This window comes from Toxorhynchites rutilus, chromosome 3, assembly GCF_029784135.1.
Source record: "Toxorhynchites rutilus septentrionalis strain SRP chromosome 3, ASM2978413v1, whole genome shotgun sequence".
Classification (NCBI taxonomy): Eukaryota; Metazoa; Arthropoda; class Insecta; order Diptera; family Culicidae; genus Toxorhynchites; species Toxorhynchites rutilus.
In genome coordinates this window covers 204,427,325-204,455,177 of record NC_073746.1, presented here as the reverse complement: position 1 = coordinate 204,455,177, position 27,853 = coordinate 204,427,325, and the positions used below count along the sequence as shown (strand labels likewise).

The 27,853-nt window shown below is 39.9% G+C and overlaps 2 protein-coding genes across 2 annotated transcripts in view; one reads left to right on the top strand and one right to left on the bottom strand.

Annotated features, from left to right (window-relative positions):
* Positions 1 to 2,721: 2,721 nt before the first annotated feature.
* LOC129774620 (arrestin domain-containing protein 4) lies at positions 2,722 to 23,097 on the top strand. The gene is made up of 5 exons (XM_055778391.1): positions 2,722 to 3,158; positions 6,548 to 6,885; positions 6,941 to 7,123; positions 7,197 to 7,382; positions 22,705 to 23,097. The coding sequence occupies exons 1-5, from the start codon at positions 3,038 to 3,040 to the stop codon at positions 22,891 to 22,893; spliced, it is 1,017 nt and encodes a 338-aa protein (XP_055634366.1). The 5' UTR covers positions 2,722 to 3,037; the 3' UTR covers positions 22,894 to 23,097.
* The window catches only part of LOC129774619 (X-ray repair cross-complementing protein 5), a 63,330-nt gene continuing 58,430 nt past the window's right edge, over positions 22,954 to 27,853 (bottom strand). Inside the window, exons 7-10 of the mRNA XM_055778390.1 lie at positions 23,778 to 23,872; positions 23,447 to 23,721; positions 23,265 to 23,387; positions 22,954 to 23,207 (exon numbers count right to left, since the gene is read on the bottom strand). Of these exons, the coding sequence (XP_055634365.1) occupies positions 23,088 to 23,207; positions 23,265 to 23,387; positions 23,447 to 23,721; positions 23,778 to 23,872 (613 nt within the window). The 3' untranslated portion in view covers positions 22,954 to 23,087. The remainder of the gene's footprint in view (positions 23,208 to 23,264; positions 23,388 to 23,446; positions 23,722 to 23,777; positions 23,873 to 27,853) is intronic.

Sequence of the window (27,853 nt, the reverse complement as noted above, 5' to 3'; positions counted from 1 at the left end):
CTAAGGTTTTGACGAATACATGGTTCAAGGAATTGAATGTAGGACATGATTTCATTCGCGTGATATCTCGGCTTATGTCCAATCACTACAACCTAAACGCACATCTTTATCGCATTGGGGTCGCAGCAAGCAATCCACGACATCGAGCATGTTGTCTGGTCGTGTATCCAGTTCCATGCTTTCCGCTCTCAGCTTTCCAGAGCATCGAGGGCACAAGGCAGACAATCGGATATCCCCGTCCGGGATATCTTAGGGAGCCGTGATTCTGATCTTCTGCTTCATCTAAACCTGTTCCTCAGAAATGTCTATGTCAACGTTTAATGTTGTTTCCTCCGTTGTATCACTGTATCATATCCCTCCTATCCGACCGATAAACTTTTACTTAGTCGCGGCAATACAATACAATAGTTACAGATACACGGGCATAAGGTTTCCCTGGATTCCTCGAGTCAAGAGAGATGCACCACCATTGAAATGGGGTACATACTAGGGGGCGTCGCTGATTAATGGTTAGTTGCACCCCATTAGGAAGTATCTCGTGTCAACCACACGTACAGACCATTGGATACTGCAACATCCAAAATAAGATAATACAATGTAATACTAATCTCGAGCCAACCGCGAGTAATCGGTTACATATTACTAACATACTCGTAACCCAAAAATTGTCGAAATATTTAACTCCCGGCCCAGTGAGGCCGGGAACAAAAACACAAGTTTCTTGATCTTCCTTTCGCAAAGTTTTTTAAGAGAACCACTTTGTAAATAAACTGCTTTCCAAGAACCGACTCTGTACTGGACATAAAAACATATCGATTCTAAATTGGCAGATTTTTAGGTACTTTTATCTTCCCTCAGATTGAACATTTTGGTAGTTTTATGGAACTTTGAAGAATAATCAGCATTTGTATGCTGATGCAGTAGCACATCGAACAAGTTGCACACTATCGTATGTAGTCGAAATTCAGATCTGTGAAGTCTGGTCTCGTATCTCTTATGAATCGTTTGATGTAGGATTGGACGATCTCGGATCGATTCTTAGAAGATCGATCTTTTCCATTCCGATTTCCGATTTTTTTGATCGATCTTTTGTACTCGAGAAAATCGAGAAAATCGATTTCTTTTGCTTTCGATCTTTTTGATCTTTTTATAGATTTGTTTTTCAGTATAAATTTTTATCTCACCAAAGGTCACCTAACATTTTTTTTAAACATAATGCCAACATTCGGATCGCGTCTTCTACGATTTACTTCTGTACAAATGCTGACAGAGACAGAACTAGCAGCTACTGAGGGGATGAACTGTAACCAGTTGCGCATAAGAATAGGAAAAGTTGTTTTCTATAACTGGTGCCAAAATCAAGGACAGGCTTCGACTAAATGACAAATGTATGGCACCACAAGATGAATGCCCTGTGGCTGCGGCCTTCATGCTGAGAAACAAAACAAAATGCTTTTGATGTTTGAATAGAAATATGAAATTTGTATTCCCTGTTTAAAGAAAAGATGGCATTCATATAGAATAAGCAGATAAATCGAGAAAAAGGTTTTAATTTTTCAAAGATCGATTCAGCAAAGATCGATTCTTTGGTACCGATTTAATCAATGGTTCGATTCCTACGCCGTTTGGAAAATCGATTCGACAAGATCGATCTTTTTATAAAGATCGCCCAATCCTAGTTTGATGTATGTTGAAAACGATGGAATATTGAAACATTATCGCGTGGACATATTTTCTAGCAATTCTCTATTTCAATTCTATCGTTTTAGAGGCGAATGAACTAAAAAGTTTAAAGCCGCTTAAAAACAAAAAAGCAAGCATATTATCGATATATACGTCACTCACTATAAATTAAGTTAACTAACACATTGTTCTGTGCTCCCGTGGCCGAGTGGTTAGCGTCAAACCTAGCATGCCGGGTGTTCGGGTTCGATTCCCGTTCTGGTCGGGGAAATTTTTCTTCAAAGAAATTTCCTCTGACTTGCACTGTGGTCACGCGTATTCTAGAGCTTGCCACTCAGAATGCATTCAAGGCGTGTTATTTGGCATAGAAATCTCAACTAAGTACTAATGAAAATGACGCAAGTAATATTACGTTGAGACGGCGGAGTTCCTCTAGGAACGTTAGTGCCATATAAGAAGAAGAAGAACACATTGTTCTCCAAGTTAACTAACAGAAAAGTGAACACAATGATCGCAAAAATAAATTTAGTGAAAACGAAATGTACCTCTTAATGGAAACAACAGTTATTCCAATATATTTTGTTATTTATAGTCCTATATTGTTCTAATTAAAGAAATAAACAAACAATTTGAAATGACAATATTAAAGCACGTTAACGTGATATTTACTGATTTTAGTGAATTCAGGAAAAACAGAGTGCGAGCCAAGTGACTTGCATAGTTTTGCTGTAGTATAGACAAGCAACTTTTTACCGCAGATATATGAAAAATGCTGAAAACAAAATAGCCACTAACACAAACAAAGTTTCTTCATGTACATTTTGTTATGTTATGTAATGCAAGAACGATCATTTATATCATTTATGATCATGTCCACATTGTTAAAATGAATTGGAACTAATTACTTAGAACGAGACGACAAACTTCAATCAAAACAGTGTTTCTAAAATTCGAAGCTTCAATATTCGATGTTATTTTTTCCCAACAAAAAGCATAAATATGGTCACCTTCTGAAAAGCATGACGAGCTTTACTGCTATCAGACTCACACAAACTGTTTGTCCCACACATACTGTGGTTACCCATCCACTCAACATAGCATGCAACATCCGTACTATAATGCATGATCAATTGCTGTTCTTGGCTTCGTACAGACAAAAGAAATGTTAGAAAGGTGTTCCCTTTGGAGATATGTGAAAATTGTGGCTCAATGAATATACATTTGGTGTTTCTGGATGTTCACTTCAACATAACTGCATGTGAAATAGAAACTCAGGGTTAAGTGAGTTTCGATATTCGGCGTTTCAATGAACATTTTGAAGCTGTGCATAAGTGATAAAATTAATTGATGAATCATGCCGAGGAAACTCTTGAAATTCCTCATCTTGTTTGACAACTCCTCCCTATTGTATTTTCCTGGTCAGTTTCTGTCCGGGAGGGTATTACTCGAGCTGCAAGAAAATACATCATTATTAGGTAAGATTGAGTTAAAAATCATAGATAACATTGATGATTTGTTGATTGTGACATAGGCAGCATCGTATAACATTTTAGATTATCAAAGTGGGGAGGCCAGGGCTGCAATTGCCTCACATATATTGACAAAAGTATTCTCAAATGATTTAATTGATCGATGTTTGAATGAGTTACAAGTTTTATGATACTTGGTCGAAACGGAGATCGTATCAATGACAATTCAATAACCTTGAGCTCAAGACTGATCACATCTACCTTGAAACCAAATTGTTGGGTTATTTCGACGTATTAAAGAACTCATCTTGTAGAAAAATGTTATGTCTAATTTCTCCGCAATGAACTACTCTAGAATTGTGAATATACGATTCGTTCAAATTATACCGAAAATTATCAATGACAAACCTAATTATACTAATTTTCAATATCAATATTGATTTAATGTTATGTAAACATATGTAATGTAGATGAAAATGTTTCCAGCGCATCACACGATCAGCAAGTGATAACAATCTTCAGCTTTTTTTAAGTGGGTGAGGGGATATTTAGTTTTCAGTGTATGATAGTTGATTTTCGTTCATGCAAGCTCATAAACCTCAATGAGTAGTTACACACGCGAGCAAATCGCTTCGAGGCAGTATTCCTCTGCACGAATCCAAAAGGACCAATAATGAATAACGACAATTTTTGTTTGGTAATAGTTGCAAAGCCTTGGGAAGAACAAAAAGGACGACGTCCTTGAAGACCGCAGTTCAACTTTTTATGACCAAAAACGAATCGTGGCAGTGTTTCCAAACAATCCTTAGGCGGCGATGACATTGGATGCGGAAATGTGGCCGTACGAATTGTATGTAATAGTGAAAGTAAACAACCACATTGTATTGGTGTGGTTACATTGCTTCCCCCTTGCTTCGTTCAAATTCGTCTGCTTCTAGTGAACAGAATTGTTTATTTCTCTTCGTCAGTTATCGTACAATAAAATTTTCGTACTTACTCCGATCTAGAGATGGGCGAGCGCTCACGAGCCGCTCATTTGAGCCGGTTCGTCAGAACGAGCGTACGATCCACGGTTCTCTACAAATGAACCACGGTTCAAAAGAGTCTCGGGTCAAAAAAATTCCGCTGTTCAAAAACGTGCCGCGGTTCAAAAAAGAACCGCTTTTCGAAAGAGACTCGGCTTAAAAAAGAGCCGCGGTTCAAAGTCTTGGCTCAAAAAAGGGTCGTGGTTCAAAATCTCGGCTAAAAAAAGCCGCGGTTCAAAGTCTCGGCTCAAGAAAGAGTCGCTTTTCAAAAGAGTCTCGGCTCAAAAAAGATCCGCGATTCAAAAAAGAGCCACTCAAATGAGCCGGCTCGTTTCAATGAAGGAGCGGCTCTGAGAATAACTCACTCACTGAAATGAACCGTTTTGCCCATCTCTACTCCGATCCAATGTCACCTTGACCTTATTCTGTTTTTTGTAAAATGCGTCGTTTATTTTTATATCTTGTTTATTCTAGTGATATTTCCAGTTACATAAATGAAATATAGTATTTGTGTTACGATATGCGGGAAAACCGAGGAAGTAACGTAACAAACGAATAAACTCAATAAATTATAAATAACGACGATGATGTGTCTCTTCAATCGGTCGGTTGATAGCTGTCGGGCGACAGCCGTGAGCGTAGAAAAATAGGGTCGCACCACAACAACTCCCCTTTTTGGGGGAATGTCGCTGTCTTGATGAGTGTAGCAGGAGGGTTTCTCCAGCATCCGCTACTCGAAGTAGTAGGAACTCGTGTTCGACGTTGTTGGTTCGATGGTTTGTAAAGCTCTCGCGAAATATACGCATGGGTCGACCAAGTAGGATTTCGTCAGGTGATTTGCCAATCGATAGCGATCGGATCGATAGCAACACGGGAAAATATCGAGTGCTTCGGCTAGGTCTTCCCCTCCAGCCTGAATTTTCTTGACGGTCCTCTTAAAGGCGTCGACAAAGCTTTCCGCGTGTCCGCTGCTGTTTTGACAAAATCTGCGTGAACTCTCTGCCACGGTTTTCGGGCCATGACTCAAGTTTCACCTTGGTGTCTACTTTTGCGACCGAGGCATACTCCTGACAAGCACGAACTAGTGCGATGTTTTGTTCGTCGATGTTCAGCTAAAAAACGAAATTCCGGGTCAGTGAATACATTCTATCGATGCCTGGGTGCCCTCTGTGCAGTTGCTAGAGTACCTTCTGCTGCAATTTCTTTGGGACTACAACCCGGTCACTGTACATCAGGACTTTGTTAGCGACGTACAGCGAATCTCGACAAGCGAAGAACTTCCGGAGAAATACTTAGCTGCATATGACCATCCCTTTTGCACAAACTTTATGACCATCTGCTATGTCCGATCCTGACAGCTTTATTTGATGCATGAAGAATCTGCACTTGTCAAATTTTACCAAGAATCCATACTCTTGGAGACGCTGTAAGACACGGTCATACGGTCATACGTGCTTTACGTATTCCCCAACGGTCACGAGAACTGAGAATCATTTTTTGAACGGAAGATGTTGCGTACCTTTCATGATAACATGGGCTGATTGGTCATGGAGAAGGCAGATGAACCATGAACTGCGTTAGCTTCTAGAAAATCCAACCATCGTCCGAACAACAAAAATCGGGCGATTAAGATGGGTTGTGTGTTTCACAAGAATGTCGACAACCCGGTCAAAATGTTCCTCGATAACGAACTGACAGAAACGTGACAAGGAAACGAACTGCGGGACAAATTGGTCGATCAGGTGGAAAACGTCGTACGAACCCTTTGCAGGCGGCCCTGGACTGAGTAGGAAGGAGAAGACTTATTTGTTCAACAGGGAAAACAACAGTCAAAAATTGAATGATAAGCATGAGCAAGCCGAGAGCGTTGGAAAGCGTTCGTTTTGGATAGAATTGGTACTGGTGGTGGAGAAGACTTGAATTTAGGATAGATAAATTGTATTTCGTTGCAAAAATAACGAGCTGGTGTTATTCTTTTACTCATGTTTGTTAGTATGACCTGATAGAGAATGCATTGTGATGGGGAACAAGTATATATTCCAAATTTAAACCGATGGTATGTAGGTTATAGCTACCAAAATACCAGAATTGGATGTGTATGACAGGGTACTCTGATTCATTTGACCCAAATGGTATCCGTTCCTTGCTACAGTTAGGATGTCAGAATACAAAAACATCTGGTGCTCTGCTGAAGATCAAAACATTTGAGAAAACAAAAGACATCCAATTTCTACAAATGTTCTTGAACCCTCAATGGAACAAGGAATAACGTTCGAGAAATATTCTTGGCATAGTGAATTGCCATTGAATATAACGCAAACATAAAGTTTAAATTCACGTCTTTAATAATTGTCTTATACTGTATTCCAGGATTACATTTTCATGTTGTCGGAGAGTGTGTGGTGCGTGTACGATCAGGGCGCCATGAGCGATCATACGATAAAGAGAACTATATTGACTTCCGAATGCGATTGTTGGGCGACACTGAACAGCAAGGAGCAACAGTGCTGTCACCTGGAATACACAGTTTCCCGTTCAAATTAGGCTTACCAATAGATCTGCCGTCCACATTTCTGGGGCGGTATGGATGGGTCCAATATTTCTGCAAAGCAGCACTACGAGAGCCATCTGGATTGATACACAAAAACCACCAAGTCTTCATCGTCATGAATCCAATTAATTTGAACACAGAACAACCTTATTTAGCAGTATTGTGCAATCGCAACGTTAAAAATGATTGATCTTTTAAAAATACATTTTTAGGATCCATTTAGATGTAATATTGAACACAACTTGGGAGTAGCTTGTGTTGGCGGTGGGATCGTCAAATGCAAGATAATACTTGATAGGGGAGGATACGTTCCCGGAGAGTCTATCATGATCACAGCGACCGTAACAAATTCTAGTAGTGTAACCATAAAAAGCACAAAAGCTGCGTTAACTGAGGTAATATATTTGACTTAGAAATACAATTATGCTTCTTTTATATTAATCATTATAACATTTGAATGTTTTCTAGACTATTCAATATTTTGCGCACGATAAACTGGTACAAACGGAAAAACGAGATCTGGCGGTGATTGCACGCGGAAAAATTCGTCCTGGTTGTCGAGACGATTGGCAAAATAAATCGCTTTACGTTCCACCTTTACCACCAACGAATTTACGAGGATGTCATCTCATTCGAATACAGTATGATGTTTGTGTGAGTCATAATTTTCTCTCCAAACATTACTATAGCATGTTTCTATTGCTCATTTATTGATCTTAGTACTAATACGAATAACAATGGGTTAGTGCATTGCCCTTGGAACTGTGGTCAGTACATGATCACAAGAATTGGCAACGAAACGGAAGAACTTCGAGCCGACGATGCGGGTTAGCGAACTGGCTTGAAGTACAGTGGAACCCTAATTATCCGCGAGCGGATGATCCGCGATGCGGGTTATCCGCGAATGCGAGTTTCATAGTAATTCCATAGAGCTTCCCGAATTTAGTCAGTAAGAGGCAGGCACTTGCTGTTTTGTTTTGGTCGTGGCTTTCAGATACACCCATACCTCGCTTTACGGCCTAGATACTTTCCTGGGCCGCTAAGAAAAAAGCCGTATAACAAATCAATTATTCCAATACATACAATTCATACAAACTCTATCAGATCGGTTCCAAACTTGTTCAATGAAAAGTCGTATAAAGAGCGGCCGTATAGCGAGGTATGGATGTAATCTGACCACTGGTCTACACTACCTTACAGATGATAGTTTAATGATTTCTGTATTGATAAAACATAGTTTTCATGCTAAAATGTCTTTATTTCGTGTTTGCACCTCATTTTCAGTAATTTACCACGTTATCCGCGATTTTCGTTATTCGCGATGACCTTGCCAGACTATTTCGCGGATAATCGGAGTTCTACTGTATATCTTGATGTCATCATGTGTTCTTGCTAAAACAACATTTTTACATTCCATTGCTTTTTTGCTATGTCTACCTTTGGTCGTCTTTTTGTATTACGAGTTACAGATAAAGAAATGTGTATCATAGCAAGTCTTCTACCATTAATCACTTTTATCAGTGACTTATCATTCGACCACGAAGATATACGATATTTCCTTCCGAAGGGTGATATCTCATTCCTCCATGAATATTAACTTAATTCGTGATTATTCGTCGAATGTACTCCATGTCCATCGCTACAGTTCCTTCACCAGGGCGAGAGGCAAAGGAGGTAGCTAAGGGTGACGCGGCATACGTGGCTGACGTCTTTAAAAAGACGCGAGAGGGTTCTGGTTGAAAGGAACTGGAAGAAAAAGGTGGTAAAGTTCAGGCTCACTCAGAATGGCGAAATGCTGCTCGCGTTAAAGAGAGACTCGGAAATTATAATCTCAACATTCAAGGATCTTGTCGAAGAGATTATCAATGACGGAACTGATGTAAAGGCCTCATCCACCAGTATATCGGTAGAATGCAGGAACCTCAGTCTGTTCACCACTAAAAAGAATCTGCGTCAGATGCTGGAGACGGAAAGCAAAGGACTAATGAAAATCTGATTAAGAAAGACATATCGCTGAACACACGTCGATACGAATACAGTGGCCAACCACCAAACCATAATGTTCCCTCCTCCATGCTTGAATGTCTTCGGTGTATACTGTGGCATGTAAGCGCAGCCTATTGAACGATGGATCCAAGTTTTTCCGTCCGAGCCGATGAGGTTTACTTTCGTCTCATCCGACAACAGTATATTTCGCCACTGCTGTTCCTTCTCCGGACCGATCCAATCGAAGTGGTCTTTCGCGAAGTTCGATCACGCCTTAAGATTAGGCATGGGCGAGCCGCTCATTTGAGCCGGTTCGTCAGAACGAGCGTACGATCAACTGTTCTTTATTGATCGATTCTATGTTATGCAGCCTCGACGGAACATCCGGTTATATGAACGAGGTCGTAGTCGTTGTAAAAAGCGATCAGGAGCATGATTGTAATCTGTTACTGTTTCGTTATCTAGGCTCTAGTTTATATGTAGAATCATAAGAATAACGCTCTGAAAAACAAATATATATACATGTATAGTAGGAAAACATTTAGTACAACACAACACACACACACACTTACCTTCTGAAAGCTGCAGTCCCTGATCCACGAAAGGAACATCGAAAAGAGAATATAGATGGTTAAAGAGGAAATTAAAAGCTGTCGGAAAAGAGGAAGAAAATTATAATAAGTTACTTGGTAGGAAGAATTGTAAAATTCTGCCATTTCCTGGTTGAGTTCAGTGCTAGAAGCATTAAATTAAAAGGGGTATTGTTATATGCCACTTTGTATAAAAGAGTACTCTTGAACAATAGTGTGTCTCAGGATTATTTGAATCAGGTATGATTATAAGAAGACCCAGGAAAAAACTAAACCAGGTAACAAGCAGCATGGCCAGTAGCCTCATATTTTCCTGTTTGATAGGACCCGTAATTTTATCCACTGGAAAGCTCCTGTGAACCACACGGGCAAGATTCCTCGCTTAGAACGCCGAATGCTGGAAACCAAGTTTGCTAAAACTGGTCCGCAGCAAAGCTTCGGCGATCGTGTCACCGTCAACCCGAGAAGAGCTTAACCGTCAGGACATCGAGATCCCGCCACCGCGTGCATCCGCAGCAGCAGCAGCCGGCCGGCCATCACCACACTCTATACACTCCCACAGCAGCCATTGTAATTAGGTAACAATAAACGGAAAAAAAGATATATTTACCTGTTTAATATTGGGGATAATCCGAGCCCTTGACCCGCAAAATCACCTCAAATACGAGGAAAGCCGACCCTGAGAGCTAAAGGCCTCAAGCTCGAGCTAGCCACGGTAAAAAGAGGCCTTGAGAGCCCAACCTCAACGATCCCCGAGGCTCAGACCAGGGATCGAGGTTTAGAGGGAGGTCCATCTGATCCCCTTGAGAGTAATAATTGGCGCCCAACATACAAGATTGAAAGCGGTCAAGAGCTCAAGATTAACCAACATTCTCGGAGCGTTGTAGGTGTTAGGTTAGGTGTAGGTACTCTAAAGTGAGCCTAAAGTATTCGGATAGTGCATGAACACTATTTCGCGGCAAATATACATTTCTATTTAAGAAGTGCTTCCTAGTGCGCGTACGTTAACGAAAGTGAACTGATTAGCGAGGTTAGAATCAAATAGCGGATGTTTTTTTCGGAGAAATTGAGTGAACGAATGAAAGAGTGATTAACGGGTCTTGGTTCAAATTAATTTACCAAATATTACCTTGTTTCGGATTGAATTAAAATACAGCGATTCAAATATCATTTATTCAGATTTTCATACAAAAGAATCGTACAGAGAGTTGAGTGATCACAACGCATTACTTACACAATGGATCTACAAACAATGTACAAATACATGGATGTGTCCCACCTGTCGATTGATGAAGTGGAGCATGAATTATTGATTCGGAAAATGTTGGTTGACTTAGATCAACACGAAAGTGTTAAGAGGAGAAAGCTTAGGGATCGGATGAAGTTAGAGAGAGAAACAGAAGAGTTTGTGGTTTCCCAAAGTTGGAGAGCGGTTAGAGAAGAAATGTCCATCATTGCGACTAAGCTTCACGTAATTGAAAAGGTGCTTGAAAACCCAAAAGTTGATGCCCGCCAAAGACAAAAACTTAAAACTAGACTGGTGCATTATCGTGTGAGAATTTATTTACTTTCTCAATCATCAGAGGCAGCGAAATACTCGCATGAAATTTCAAAAATGGGGAAACGAGCTTGTCAGATTTTCGTGAAATATTTTCCGGAAATACAAGGGGGAAAGGGAACTTCCAAAGCGGGAGCGAAACAATCGAATAGTGAGATCAATCGGGTGATTGAAGAGGTTAGGAACGAAATAGGAGTGCTGAGCGAAACGATGGAAGGGAATGCTCTGGGAGAAGTAAAAGAGAGTCAAAATGAAAATGCGGTGGAGGCGGGAAATGTGTCCATAGAATCGAAGGAAAGTGAGATAGAATCATCAGTGAGAAGATCAGATGAAATGATGTTATATTTAAAAGATTTTGAGGAGGGAAAATTAGAAAACGCGGCAAGTTTAATTGAAATTTTCAAATCGTTTGTGGTACAAACAACAGAACAGCAAAAGCTCATGAGAGAGAAAGAGATCGAGGCAGAGAGGAAAAGAGAACGTGAGGTCAAAGAAAATAGAGATCGGAAAAAGCGTCTCGAAAAATTGCTAATGAATTTGAATGAACAGTTAAGAACCAATATCAATACACATACGCAGAATGAACCAGATCGAGCTTTGAACAGACGATGAGCATAAAAATTGAATCCGATGAAGAAGAGCTTTCGAATACAGATAGCATAGAAGGCGAAACTGAAGGCAGATTCGAGGAGATTAAAAAGTCTGATAAGAGATTGGAACAGATGGAAAAATTAGCATGTCACAAAATTAAAGGAATGAATTTGAGAAAAGGCAATACGTTTCTTTCGGAAAAGAATAACGATAGACGTCACAGAGAAAATAGATATTCATCGTATTCATCTAGTGGTACAGATAGCCTAGACTGGGACAGTTCGAGTACACGAAGTACCTCAGAATCCAGTCTGGATAGGAAAAGCAAGAAAAATATCAAGAAAGGGAAGCAAACATTCGACAAACTGAAGAGAATTCCAGTGTCGGAGTGGAGGGTTAAATATGACGGGAAAGATCAGGGGAGACGAGTGGCGGAATTTCTAAAGGAAATTGAACTGAGAAGGAAATCGGAAAAAATATCTGAGCGGGAATTGTTTCGAGGAGCTATCCACTTATTTACAGGGAGAGCAAAAGATTGGTTCATGGAGGGGTACGAGAATCGTGATTTTCGAAATTGGCATGAACTCAAACGAGAATTAAAGCGTGAGTTTTTACCACCAGATCTGAACTTTCAGATAGAAATTCAGGCAACCAACCGTCGTCAAGCTCGAGGAGAAAAGTTCGTGGACTATTTCCAAGACATGATAAAACTTATCCAGTCTATGACAAGACCAATGTCAGAGAGAAGAAAATTCGAAGTCATATGGCGAAACATGCGATTTGACTACAAAAATGCAATGATTGGAGCTGGTATAAGGTCATTGCCAAAATTGAAGAAATATGGTCGAATGGTAGATGAAAATTATTGGAACATTTATCAGAAACCAACAGAAAATCAATATCGTTCAAAAACGAATCAAGTTAATGAGATATCAGAAATGCCCACATCCGATTCGTCCAATTTCAAAAACAATTCACGTGTTTTCGTTCAAACCAAACATAAAGTTGAGCAAAACAAAACCAAATATCGTCCAATGAAAGAGAATGGGAGAAAGGAAGAAACAAATGAACAATCTATAGATCCAATGGAAGGTTCAGCCAGGGGGACGATGCAGGTTTTAGTCAACCAATATAAGCGCCCCGCTATTGGCACATGCTATAACTGCAGGAAAATTGGGCACCACTATATTGAGTGTCCCCAGCCAAAGCAACAATTTTGTAGACTTTGTGGTTTTCCTGATGTGATGACTTCCCAATGTGAACATTGTTTAAAAAACGTAAAGAATTCAGCTTAAGGGGGCAAGTTGAATTTTTGAGTAGCATGCCTCCGAATCAAATAACTGCAGATTTGAATTATCATGGGTTTCAGCGATTTTCCGATCATGATTACATTTCGGAGAATGACGTAGAGGAGCTTTTCGTGAGGGTTCAAAAAGATAATCGACCATTTGCAAAAGTTTCCGTGATAGGAAGAGAGATAGTGGGTTTGTTGGACAGTGGCGCTCAACGAACAATTTTAGGAGCAGGTTGTGAGAAACTGATAAACTCACTCAAGCTTAAAGTGTATTCGACTGACGTATCTTTGAAAACGGCTTCAGGAACTCCTGTTGAAGTTGAAGGGTATGTGTACTTGCCCATCACATTTAACAATGAGAATCATATTATCAAGACACTCATTGCACCAAAACTCAAACACAAATTAATTCTGGGATACGATGATTTCTGGAAAGCTTTTGGAATTCATCCAGCAGTGCTTTCAAACAGCTTACCGAGGGAGGAATTTCTCGAAGAGATCTCCGAATCTAATGAAATAGCATCGAAAGGAGAGAAAGAAGAGGGAATAGTGCTATCAGAAGATCAAAAAGTGCAACTCGAGGAGGTGAAAGCTCTTTTTATAGCAGCTAAGGATTGTGAAATATTAGGGTTCACTCCATTGATCTCTCATAAGATAGAGATTAGGGAGGAATATAAAAATGCAGCACCTATTAGAATTAACCCCTATCCAACTTCTCCTTTGATACAAAAAAAGATTAGTAATGAGATTACAAAGATGTTGAAACAGCAAGTGATCGAAGTAAGTAAAAGCGATTGGCGTCTCAGTACTGTCCCCGTGATTAAACCTAGCGGAGAGGTTCGATTGTGCTTGGATGCGAGACGTTTGAATGAACGAACTAAGAAAGACGCTTATCCTCTCCCACACCAAGACCGTATACTGAGCAGATTGGAATCTAGCAGATATTTGTCAACGATTGACTTGACTAAAGCATTCTTGCAAATTTCGTTAGATCCAGATTCGCGTCAGTTTACGGCCTTCTCGATGATGGGGCGAGGGTTATTTCAGTTCACCAGACTTCCCTTCGGCTTGGTTAACAGTCCAGCAACGTTAGCCCGTTTGATGGATCAAGTCCTAGGCTATGGTGAACTGGAACCGAATGTGTTCGTCTACCTCGACGATATTGTTGTGGTAAGCGACACATTCGATGCACATGTAAAAAATTTGAAAGAGGTGGCTCACAGATTAAAATGTGCGAATCTTTCGATCAATTTGGACAAGTCCAAATTTTGTGTGGATGAACTTCCCTATCTCGGCTATATTCTCACATCGGAGGGCCTGCGACCCAACCCCGAGAGAATCGAGGCAATCGTGAACTATCAACGTCCAACTTCTCTTCGCTCACTTCGCCGATTTTTGGGAATGGCGAACTACTACAGAAGATTCATTCCTCAATTCAGTGAGATGTCTGCTCCGCTCACAAGCTTATTGAGAAACAGACCCAAAACAATTACATGGAATCCCACAGCCGAACAAGCTTTCGCTCTTCTCAAAGATAGCTTGATCGCAGCACCGATACTAGCTAACCCTAATTTTGAATTGCCTTTTTTCATTCAAACCGATGCGAGTGATAACGCAATTGCAGCGGTACTCACCCAGCATCAGGATCAGGGAGAAAAAGTGATTGCATATTTCTCGCAAAAGCTCTCACCAACTCAGCAATCCTATGCAGCCACTGAAAAGGAAGGCTTAGCGGTGCTGAGTGCCATTGAGAAATTCCGACCATACGTTGAAGGAACACATTTTGTAGTAGTAACAGACGCATTTGCTCTGACCCACATTATGAAGGGTAAATGGCGTACATCCTCGAGATTGAGTAGATGGAGTATCGAGCTCCAGGGATATGACTTTGAAATACGTCACAGACGAGGTAAGGATAATATCATCCCTGATGCCCTGTCGCGTTCGTTGGAAGTTGCATTTGTGGATGAAGTAGAAGATTGCTGGTACACCACTTTACACAAAAAGGTTCAACAAAGTCCTGAAGAGCATCTCGATTTTAAAATTGAGGGAGGGAAACTATATAAATTCATTCCTGTCAAAACAGCAGTCCTAGATTTTCGTCACGAATGGAAACTCTGTGTTCCAGAGAAACTAAGAAATCAACTTATGAATGAAGCACATGACCAGTCATTGCACATTGGCTATGATAAAATGCTCGAAAGAGTACGTTTGAACTATTTTTGGCCAAAAATGGCATCATCCATTAAAAAGTACGTTTCGCAATGTCAGACATGTAGGGAATGTAAACCGTCATATGTGTCGCAGCATCCTCCAATGGGGAATCAGCGCTTGGTAACGAAGCCTTTTCAGATTCTGGCTATGGATTTTATCCAGACGTTGCCTCGCTCTAAATCTGGAAGCATGCATCTCCTGGTTCTCCTCGATTTATTCTCGAAATGGACACTTTTATTTCCGGTCAAAAAGATTTCCTCAACATCCGTCATTAAAATCCTGGAAGAACAATGGTTTAGGCGATATTCGGTGCCGGAAATAGTCATTAGTGACAACGCTACCTGTTTCCTGAGTAAAGAGTTCAAGTCCTTTTTAGGGCACTATAAAGTCCAGCACTGGACTAATTCGCGGTACCACAGTCAGGCCAACCCCGTAGAACGGGTCAATAGGAACATCAATTCGTGTATCCGGACGTACGTTAAAATGGATCAACGTCTTTGGGACACAAAAATCTCTGAAGTCGAGTATATCCTAAACAATACAGTCCATTCTTCCACGAATTTCACACCCCACAAAATATTGTTTGGTCACGAATCACTCGTAAGTGGCGAAGATCATCTTTGTGATCCGGACATCGACGAGAGTTCTATAAGGGATAGAAATGATCGTCATATGAAAGTGAATCGCGAAATTTACGACATTGTGGTTAAAAATTTGGCAAAAGCACACGAGAAAAGTAAGCATACTTACAACCTTCGTAGTCAAAAAACGGCCCCAGTTTATAAGGTAGGCCAAAGAGTTTTCAAAAGGAATTTCACTCAATCCTCGGCAGCCAACTCGTACAACGCTAAATTAGGTCCGTTGTATACGCCATGTACGATCGTTTCCCGGAGAGGATGCAGCTCGTACGAGCTCATAGATGATCGAGGCAAAAATATTGGCATTTTCTCGGCGGCTGATCTCAAGCCAGGAAATCCAACATAGTTTAATTTTTCGGAGTTTTTCCTTATTTTATTATGTCTAAAAAAAAAGGAAATAAATGAGAATAAAAAGTAATTTTGTGTATACCTTGTAGAGCCATTGTGATGTGTTGCGTCGTTAAGAGAGATCAATTCAATTCTGATCGTTCTTTGTTGTACACGTAGCTTTTATGGTAGAAAAGAGAAGTAACGCGAATTTGACGGTTGTCGACATACAAGCCGAGTTTCAAGAGAGCTTTTTAGAACATTTTGCTATAAAATAGAATTATTTAAAACCCAATAGAAAATCACAGATCGAACAAATAGGAAGCGCATTAGGAATGCCACCGATCAAGGAAATAAAACTAGAAATGTAAAATTTCCAATCGCTGTTAGTAGATTTTGTGAACCGGTTCAATTTACACTATTTAGTTCGGGAGTGAAAAACCAGAAAAAAACAATTCATTTTCTCAATTTTCATACACCATATTATGTCGGCATTACTCGAAATACCAACCGTTGTTAATAATTCGCGATGATAAACATATTCTCTCCCATATCCAAGGATATGCTTGGAATATTGGTTTGAAGAGAAGGTTTGTTAAACACTCCGAATTAGTAATACGCGTGCAAATAGCATATCATTGAGAAACCAATGAAATCAACTATTTGATCAAATCATGCTTTAATGTTTGTTTTTGTTTAGATTATAAGCACCAAAGATGCGTCTCAATCCTGGGCATTGTTAATTAGAATGTAATTTGTTGGAAAAAAAAATGTTAGCTACGTTATCATTTTTTTTTGAGAGGAGTGGGTGGTAGTGTTACTGTTTCGTTATCTAGGCTCTAGTTTATATGTAGAATCATAAGAATAACGCTCTGAAAAACAAATATATATACATGTATAGTAGGAAAACATTTAGTACAACACAACACACACACACACTTACCTTCTGAAAGCTGCAGTCCCTGATCCACGAAAGGAACATCGAAAAGAGAATATAGATGGTTAAAGAGGATATTAAAAGCTGTCGGAAAAGAGGAAGAAAATTATAATAAGTTACTTGGTAGGAAGAATTGTAAAATTCTGCCATTTCCTGGTTGAGTTCAGTGCTAGAAGCATTAAATTAAAAGGGGTATTGTTATATGCCACTTTGTATAAAAGAGTACTCTAGAACAATAGTGTGTCTCAGGATTATTTGAATCAGGTATGATTATAAGAAGACCCAGGAAAAAACTAAACCAGGTAACAAGCAGCATGGCCAGTAGCCTCATATTTTCCTGTTTGATAGGACCCGTAATTTTATCCACTGGAAAGCTCCTGTGAACCACACGCGCAAGATTCCTCGCTTAGAACGCCGAATGCTGGAAACCAAGTTTGCTAAAACTGGTCCGCAGCAAAGCTTCGGCGATCGTGTCACCGTCAACCCGAGAAGAGCTTAACCGTCAGGACATCGAGATCCCGCCACCGCGTGCATCCGCAGCAGCAGCAGCCGGCCGGCCATCACCACACTCTATACACTCCCACAGCAGCCATTGTAATTAGGTAACAATAAACGGAAAAAAAGATATATTTACCTGTTTAATATTGGGGATAATCCGAGCCCTTGACCCGCAAAATCACCTCAAATACGAGGAAAGCCGACCCTGAGAGCTAAAGGCCTCAAGCTCGAGCTAGCCACGGTAAAAAGAGGCCTTGAGAGCCCAACCTCAACGATCCCCGAGGCTCAGACCAGGGATCGAGGTTTAGAGGGAGGTCCATCTGATCCCCTTGAGAGTAATAAATCTGAAAGCAGTTCTACAGCGCATCGAAGACTTTGGTTTCACGATTCGAGCGGAGAAATGTTCATTCCGCAAACATGAGATCCACTATAATCACGGGCTACGTCCAGATGCAACAAAAACCGAAGGGATCGCCAAACTATCGCCTCCCATTGACATTTCAGGTTGCGCTATCCACTTGACAACCTGCTCAAATCGGATGCAAATTTCGAGAGGAATAAAGAGTGTAAGCAAGCTTTCGACAATTTCAAGAAAATTCTCTTGTCAGATCTGCTTCTTAAGCCTGGTTCAGAGTTCCCGTGAACGTTAACTTGAACAGGTGGTGAAATAGTACGATCATTTCACGGTGAACTACATTGCGAACAAACAACTCAAAAAATCGTGGTGAATAGAATGATTTTGTTCACGTTCACGTTCATATTAAAAGTTCGGCAGTAAACGTGAAGTAAATAAACATCGATCTTCAATAAAGTAATTCGGATAAATTATACAGTTGTTCACGAATCAACCCGAAGCAACGAAGTTTCTTAACCCGCGCAGAGATCCGATTGAATGAAATTGCATCCATATCATGTTTCTTCCTATCGTTTCAAGATGTTTTCCTCGCGTTTTATGTATGGACTGATGAATTTTTAACAAAAAAGTGTTTGTCCGCGTTCACGGCAACTCTAAACCTACCTTTACCCATTATAATCCGAAGTTAGATATTATCGTGGCATCTGATGCTTCATCCATTGGTCTAGGAACAACGATTAGTCATCGATTTCCAGATGAATCAATAAAAGTGGTACAACATGCTTCAAGAGCACTCACCAAGGCGAAGCAGAACTACAGTCAAGTGGACCGTGAGGATCTGGCCATAATATTCGCCGTCACCAAGTTTCATAAAATGCTGTTTGGTCGCCGTTCCGTTTATAAACTGACCACGCTCCACTACTTCGAATTTTCGGATCCAAGAAGAGTATTCCCGTCTGTACTGCCAACAGACTGCACAGTTCGCTTTAACTACTGTACGACTTCGAGATTGAAAGCACAAAAGCCTGCGTTAACGAAATTCGGTAAAGCCGAAATCTTGTCACGTCTCATCGATCAGCATGCGAAGCTGATCATGTCGTGTAATTTTACAAGAATAAATTATATTTTAATGTGTTTATGGCGTGTCAGTATCCTCAATGAGGTATTATTTATTTCACAAGTTGACACCTCTCAAATACAAACCAAATTTCTTCGAACAATGGAAATAAATTTATATAAATCGATTGAAGCCAGGATTGGATTATTTTTTCCCAAAGTTTTGTCACTTTCGGGAACATTGTGGAGGAAATTTGTCGAGCCGAGGGCATCTGAAATGCCGTGAACAGTGTCAGAATCACGTCTGAGCCACAGCGGGAGTGGAGGGTCGACCAGCGTGCTGGTAACGACTTGATTGTGGAATGGAATATGGAACAGCCACAAAAACCCAGAAACAACTATTCTAAGCGAATTGACGCCGCTATAAGCGTCTTTGCCCAGTTCTGGTGGTACTCGGGACGTAAAACAGTAGTATCACGACGATCCTCCTGCGAAATAGTGGGGCTGGTCACAGGCCTTGCAAGCACCAAGCAAACGAACGATACACAAGAAGATTTGAACCGGACTAATCGATATAGACCTGGGCGACGAAACCGGACTAACTCGGGATATGGAATTGTCGATCTCTCAATTGTATCGGAAGTACTCGTGTGCTCTCCGAACTATTTTGTTTTGACACCGTAGCGCTGCAGGAAGTTTCGCGATGATCATACTATATACTAGAGCTACAGCAACACAAACGAGCTAGGTAAAGCTTCCATTGTGATGTACAATATGCAGAAGCGTGTGATTGGTTGGTGGACAATCAACCCACGAGTGTGCAGATTGAGAATTAAGCATCACAGCACAACCCTCACCTTGCAAGTTCAGATGATGACAAAGAAGAATTCTACGCGCAGCTGGAACGCGAATACGAACGCTGTCCAAAACATGACATCATGATTATCATCGGAAAATTAAAATTATGATTCAGTTAACTTTTCCATATCAAACTAGTATTCTATTTAAATGAAAAACATTTTTGTTTGCAGGTGATAAAAAAGTCTCATACGAAAATTGTTTATGAGGACTATATTATGATGAAAAATTCAGCAACAATGTTGGAATTTTTTAGCCATATGGTTGAATGAAAGTTAGAAAAACGTGTTTCAAGTACAGTAGAACCTCGATTATCCGCGAGCGGTTGATCCGCGATGCGGGTTATCTGCGAAATTGAGTTCCCTAGCAAATCTATAAACCTTCCCGAAAGTTGTCAGTAAGTGGTAGAGTCTTGCTTTTTTGTTTTGGTCATGGCTTTCACATTATCTGATCACTGATGTACAAGACCTTACAGATTGATAGTTCAATAATCTCTGTATTGATGAAACATAGGGCCTGATTCTCGAATACACTTCACGGTGGAAACGAAATAAACGGCACGCCATTGAACTACGTTTTACGAGTTAGTGAAGTGTCGAAGATAATAATGAGTTCTCAGGCAGAATGAGCACTTTTCAAATAAAAAAATCATTAATGAAAATTAACTTCTTCGTATCAAACTGGTATTCAATGTGAGTGGAAAACTTTGTTTTCTTCATGTGATATAATAATCTCATACAAAAGATTCATCTGAAGATAATTTGATATTATAATGATAAATTTAGTGGGAAACTAATCTCGTATCCAGATGTCGACACTGTACCTTTGTCATCGCGAATACGTTTCATTCCGTTTCCACCGTGAAGTGTATTCGAGAATCAGGCCCATAGTTTTCATGCTGAAATATATATTTTTCGTGTTTGTACCTCATTTTTAGTCTTATATTGCATTATCCGCGATTTTTGTTATACGCGATGACCTAGCCCGACTATTCCGCGGATAATCGGGGTTCTACTGTAATCAAATAACATGATGTGAAAATTTTCATTAAAATTTTAGAATTTAACTGGCTTCGTGTCTTCTAATCTGATAGAGATTACACTAACGAGTTTGGGACCCAAATGATGGCCCTAATTTGAAATTGCCACCAGACGTCGACATCATGCCACTGTCATCGCGAATTCGGCGCAAGCAGTTTAGAACAAATGTTATGGCGGGTTTACATTAGGGAGATCTATAGCTATAGATGGATTTATTCACGTGAAATAGGTGTAAACGGGTGAGAATAAATATGATACACTTATTCGAGGTATATGTAACTTGAATAAATTCAGCATATGTAAACGCTTGTGAATTTCTCACTGGTGAGAAATCACTGAAGTTGGATGCAGTTCTACTTCAGGTGAATAAATTCACCGAAGATATGAATATATTCATTATAGAAGTTCACGCTAGTGTAAACGGTTGATGCGATTTCTACCAATCTCATCATATTTCTTCATATGAATATATCACTAGTCTAAACCCACCCTTAGCGTTTAGTACAACGACGCTAATGACGCAATGCATTATTGTGTTCGACTAAATGGAAACACACATATTTAAAACGAAGTGTCAAAGCACAGTTGTCGCAACGCGACGCATAGCGCGGCATTCTGATCCCACCTTAAGGCTGATGTCACATTAGGCGGATTCCGCGAGTAAAACCGCAGCGGAGAATCTACAGTGTATTGTGAATGAGCCATGTCACACAGAGCGGGGCGGTTTTGGAAGCGAATTCAAATCGAGAAAAAAACCGTCGTGATATCCGCGGCGGCGAATCCGCCTAATGTTACATCAGCCTAACGCACAACGCGGCATTCTGTTTCCATCTTTACACTAGAAGAACGCTGCGTGGGAGCTAATGCTGCGTCAAGCTACCCGTCAGCACGCGGCCGCTACCTACAACGCAATTAAAGAATTTCTTCGGACATGATTTAACTTCAGCTTCGACCTTTCAATTATACTCTTCGTGTGCACTTTTAATGGCAAAATTTAATTCTTGGGAAATACTCTGATATTCCAGCAAATTTAGTCTGTTTTGTAATTTTTTGTGTATTTTTTGTTTTCAATTCTTTAAATTTCTTATTTGAACGTTAAATCAAACAGGATATTTGCTGGTTGAATTTTTTCGTCTTCTTATGTTATTCAGAATTTCGTGAAGGATATGTACGGATGAGTTGACATCTCGTTCGCTGTTTAATAAAGTTTACCATTTTATGGCTTGTAGACTACAAATGATTGCAAAAAAAAGTGAAATGTGTTGCTAACGAGAGAATTATTTTCAAAATAAAGCTCGCCGCCGTCGGTTAAATAGTTACTACCAAGAGAAATTATTCTATTGTCAGCTATTTTAGCCAGCATAAAACTCCTCTACCGCCACAGCAACGTGAATGTACAATTAGATTCATGAGCATAACTAACAGTTGCGATAGGTGTGAAGGCTGTGGCAGATGATAGTGGGAGGGCAAGCGTTCCGCTTAGGCACTTGTGGAGGGACACTAGCACACTTTCATGGCATTTGAAAGGACGGATTGGTTCCACAAGCGCGTTAACAGAACCATCACGATAACAAGTGGACTGTATCACTTCCTTGGCACTTCCTTCTGGATAGTTGCTGGTTCTCCGGTGGAATCAGGATGATGATTTGCTGATTAAAGAACTAGGTGATGGTTTTGGCTTTTATACAACTTTATTACATTGAATTAAGAATTAAGTTAAAGGATATATTTACACACTTTCTCTATATACACTAGGTACACATACGACGTTGAGAGTTTTTCTCTTTCTCCCCCACTGTCGGTGATGTCGATTGGGCGGGGCGTGCGTTTCTGCTTTGTTCGCGTCACATTTCCAAAACTTTCCGCTTAGCTCGAAAAGCCGACATGCCAGGAAATGTTGGAGCACGAACAGCGTTTGGCATGAAAACGCATATTTTAAGGGAATGTTTGAAAATTTTCGGACTATGATCCTCAGTATTCAGTGGATTTTTCAACCATAAGAAATACAATTTGTCTATCTCTTTTTTATTCCAGTTTTTAATTGAGCCAAAATCAATGGAAAAGCAGGTAAAACTACAATTGCCAATCATCCTTGGAACGTACCCTTTCAAAACAGAGGATGGCGACAATACCAACGAATGGGCGGAAGCTGTTTTAAAACCAGAAACACATTATCCGTCAACGCTGCCTATTTTTAGACCATTTGAAACCGATTCAAAGTGATAGCGATATAGCAACGTTTGTATGGTGTAACATTCGGATATTTGAAATGACATGCAAAGCTGTTTTTTCATTCGCATTTCATAAAATAAGTATCATAGAACGGCATCAATACGGAGTGCCATACCAAACAAGCTATAACAAATGTCCAGCAATATATTTAATATATCTGAAACTTGTGATAAATAAAAATCATGCTACAACTTATGGTGTTGTTTTATCAAATCTATGAGCTCCGCCTTCTTCAGTTTTGAAATGCCGCTAATATCTAGTTGCTCTAAATAGGATCGTAGTACACTGACCAATAAAGCTCCTGTCTGAAATGACTCACTAAGTAAGTATATCGTTACAGATACATAAATTAATCGTTTCACCTTTCCATTTTTTATTGATTCTATCACAAACTGAGAGTCTACCGCATCCAATTTAGGCGCCTTTGCGGCGGGACTGCCAGCAGCACTATCTTTGATTCTTTTCTTAGCAAATTCCTTGACATCCTTGAAAAAACGTGAGTTGTCAATCATTATAAAAGAATCAAAACCAGACAAATATATACTTCTCCAAAAAGTTCATTTATAGAAGACACAAATTTTGCAACTTTTGCGTCTATCCGATCATTATCCGTTTTCGTTGAGTCAAATACTTCCAAATCATTCTTGTCGAAGAGAAGCGCTTCAATGTTGGCATAGAGTGTCGTTAATACTGGGTTATCAAACTGAGATGGGTGGTACTTGAATTTAATCTTTTTTGCGATACTCTTGAAAAGATATATCTGTTCATTATCGACATCGGCAGGAGAACGTTCGAAAACCTCCAGTTTTCTTATGTCGGCTAGCACAAAAAAAAAGCTATTATTATTTTTATTATTCTAAGAAAGTTAGCATTACCTGCATATGGTATGAATTCTATTCTGAATCCGCTGTGTCGAAAAGGCTCCCCATCTTCGTCGTAACAACACTCTTGTGGAATTAATGCCACCAATCTGCAAATAAGTAAAATGTATTCAAACTCAAATCTTAGTTCAGGTCTACAAACACATGTGAATTAATTTAGTATCCTTGCACTTTCTAGTTCGATTGATTGTTGTTGTTGTTTTGCATTATAGAGACTTTGAGCTGTATGACAGTCATTGGTATCTTTATTCCCATTTACACATCGGAACAACCACTCAAAGTTACACAATACTTGTAGGTAATCATTTCAGGTGGGCACAGACGCCTCTTTTTAGTTACCCTGGTACATAATACCAGGGTGTAAGCGTTCAAATTCGATTACAGTATCAGTAGTACTGAATGAGGTTAGCCTCTTTTACGAAATCGAGAGTGTCTCCTTCTTTCCGTGTGTCGTTTAGCAAAACGACATCTGGGCCACCGGTGAGGCCGTACCTTCTTCGAAGGTCCGCAGCATGCATACCGTTAGAATATGCCCCACTGTCAGGCGGGTACCGCAATAGGTTGGGGGCTCTTCTTTCTTTGCTAGGAAGTTATGAGTCAACCACGAATGCCCGATACGAGGACGCGAGATAATTCGCTGTTCAAACGTCTTGGCTCGGTCCCTCCATTTGTCGGTTGATGCTTTAATTCTACGAAACTGCAGGTCCCTTTCACGATTCCATTGAGCCTCCCAAGTGAGGAGAATGGAATTGTTCGCCCTTCTAATGAGGTCCTTACCAGATATACCCATACTGGTAATGGAGCCTCTACGCCCTTCGTTAGCAGACCGATCGGCTCCTTCGTTCCCCGGGATTCCGGTGTGACACGGGATCCAACATAGGGTCGCACTACAATCTTTAGCTGCTCTTCATTTTCTTGAATGATGGGGTGTTTGATTTTACCACCCTATCAAGCGATAGATTGGCTGGGTACTTCTCCCACCTGACTAGTGCATGGACCATTCTCTGCACACATAACATCTCGAAATGGGGTTCACCTATTTCAGCTAGTAGACTCTTAATAGGATTACTGTAAAACGCACTCGTGATTATGCGAATTCCGCTGTTATAGGCTGATTCCAGCATCTTAAAATATTTATCCGCTTTACTTGCGAGGACGATACTATTATGTCCAACAGATTTAGTACAGTGTACTTTAGTTTGCGTAACGGTCGAATTGCCGATAAGGCAGTCAGGTTCTATTGTATCAAACAATATTGTTATATTTAACAAATGTCTTTTGTTTACGTCTGGCATTCAAGAAGACGGTCGAATAAAGAATTCTCTCTGTTTTTTGGAAGTTGAAGTGCATACTGCTTATTCTATTACCCCGAACGAAGGACATTTCAGATACCATACACCAGTCGTGGGATAATCTAGCTTTTGAAAATATTCAAAAGGGAGTCCCGTGGGCTACCTTTCAGCCTTCCTTCAATCGCTTTTAGAACGTTCGAGTGATGTTTCTCTCAATATGTTCCACAGGTAACCCAGAAGTTTAAAGAAAATTTAAATTCATAGCCACACGAAAAATGTTCTGATGCGGAAAGTATCATGGGTATAAGACGAGTTATGATTTTGCGCGCTAAATGTTCAAACCAAAATATCACGCCCCGGCCAAGAGTATATGATTCGCGATTGGTTGCAAATTTAAGTACGATTCACATATAACATCCATCCGTCACGTTACGTCAAATATTCTCCCATGCAATTCTTATGAAAACATTCACATACAGCGGCAACGACAACTTCGACTGGCCGAGCACAATGGCATGGCATGGAAATGACAAAGCTGGAGAAACCTGACTTTTGAAAGCGTTTTCGCACATTCGTGCGGAACTGTGCGGTGTATACCATAAATTAAATGATATACAGAATAAAAAAGTTTCTATTTTCAATATTTTAAATTGTTAAAAATACCTCTTTTATCAATGAAAAAATCTGCACTAGAAGAAAACATGGCATAACTTTTTTTGTAATAAATTTTGTGATATTAATGATTTTTTCAACAATTGCAAAGAATCGTGTCATGCTATGACATAGAAAGCTTGTTTAATATGGAAAGTTAACTTCAATTCATATACAGTAAATCACCTTTAATACGCCATCTAGCTAACTGAACAGACCTGTAATGCGACACGAATAATTGGACATTTTCTTGTCTAATTGGACATTTTTGTATGGGACCCAAATTGTGGTCCCAAATTGAAAGTCGTCTCCAGATGTTGACACTGTCATCGCGAATGTCTAATTAACACGTTGACTGCCACGTCAATCACCGGTGACTGACACCGAGTTTTCGCTCAAATTAACCCAATACGTTTCGTAGTACGTAGTACGAGTTTTCGCTCAGATTGCGTCAGTCACCGGTGACTGAGAGTATAACATACGATAATAAAGGTAACTAATATAAGCACATAAGCTTATGCGCATTCCCTTTCGAACAAAAATACCCTCCACTACGATAAGAAACGATGGCATGGCATGACATAGAAATGACAAAGCTGGCAACGATACGTTTAAAAATTTCCATACAATCGCTATAAAACAGTGGCACTCAACGTGTTAATCTGTGATTCACATAGAACGTTACGGAAAAGAACATCCACGTTCCGCCAACGTGGTTCCAATTCATACATGCAGTCTATGCTTGCAGCAGCATCGTCGCGGTAAATGTCGGACGAATGATTTATTCAATGTTGTTCGTAGTGTCTGACTGACTGATTAATGATGAATTAAAGAGGTTTTAAACTTTTCAGTTCATTCACCTCTACAATCGTAGTGTCGCTACTTACAACAGTTTTCACTTTAAATCCTTTCAAATCAGTAAATCAGTATATTATGAATTATATTATTTAAATGCTTAAAATCCGTAGTCTCGACCCTTATTCAACAATAATAATATATACAGTCTATCGCAAAATTGAGTGCACAAATGCTACTTGACGATAGTTTCCATTTATTTTGTATACAATATTTTTAATACATTGATTCTTTTGATGCATTTTTATTACTCACTAGCTGTACGTGCAATAAAATTCCGAGAAAAGTTTTCTGCTGATTGTCTATTCCTAAAAATTGAAAACAATCTCTATTCTAGGCATCGCAAAATTGAGTGTACACCTTAAATTTCTCCGAACAAATTAGTCTTGTAAGTAAGTTATTTTTGCGAATTAGCGTACTTTTTTCATCATTGATTGGTGTCAACACTCAACCATTGCTTGGGCAGTTGGTTGGTTTTAGTTTTTTTTAAATTTATTTTTGATTTTTGATTTATCAAAATGGCAAGTTAGAGGAAAGAAATGGATATTGTTACACGTTCAATGACAATAATTATGAATTATTGTGGAAAGACATTGCAGGAAATAGCAGCTGCTGTCGGAAGAACCCACTCTACAGTAAACAGTGCTTGGATATTGAATGAACTGAATATGAACCAATGCCATTCATTAGCTTATTCATTCATGAACAATACTCTCTTTGAACCATCCAACACTGTGATGCCGGGCGAACTGCCTTGATTCACTACCACCAACGTCGGTGAACCATCAACATTCGAAGCTTGAATGCTAAACGTGGAGGGGGAACATTCAATGCTCATTCTCTCTTCTCTTCGTGTAATACCTTCTAGTGGACGTCATCCACTCTCAGCTGTAAACAGAATGTAGTCGCATATGCTCTTTTAGCGGGCATCGGGTGAGCTGTGGTGCATGAAAGCATGATGTGTGGTGCACGGATAGATAATTGAACGGAAGCATTTTTCTCTTATCGCGGAAAGCAAGTTTACTTGTGCTCTGTCAGCAGATTACATTGCTTGTGTTACTTTCTTATTCTTCTATATTAAAATTCAACGTTCGACACGTGTTTGGGCTATGTGTTTAGTGGAATTTGATAAAAATGGCAACTAAAAGAAAAATTCAATACTCAGAGGAACCAACCCGTGGTCGAGTGGTTAGCGTCACACCTAACAAGTGGCATCTTCAGCGCAAACATCAGTTGCTCGGTGTGTTAGTGTGAGAGTTTCAGAGCAGCTGA

Bases quoted from the DNA above. Each gene is read 5' to 3' on its own strand.
- LOC129774620 (XM_055778391.1), top strand. From the start codon at position 3,038: ATGCCGAGGAAACTCTTGAAATTCCTCATCTTGTTTGACAACTCCTCC. The intron at 7,124-7,196 runs GTAATATATTTG...AATGTTTTCTAG, and splicing joins CAAAAGCTGCGTTAACTGAG to ACTATTCAATATTTTGCGCA. The intron at 7,383-22,704 runs GTGAGTCATAAT...TTTTTATTCCAG, and splicing joins GAATACAGTATGATGTTTGT to TTTTTAATTGAGCCAAAATC.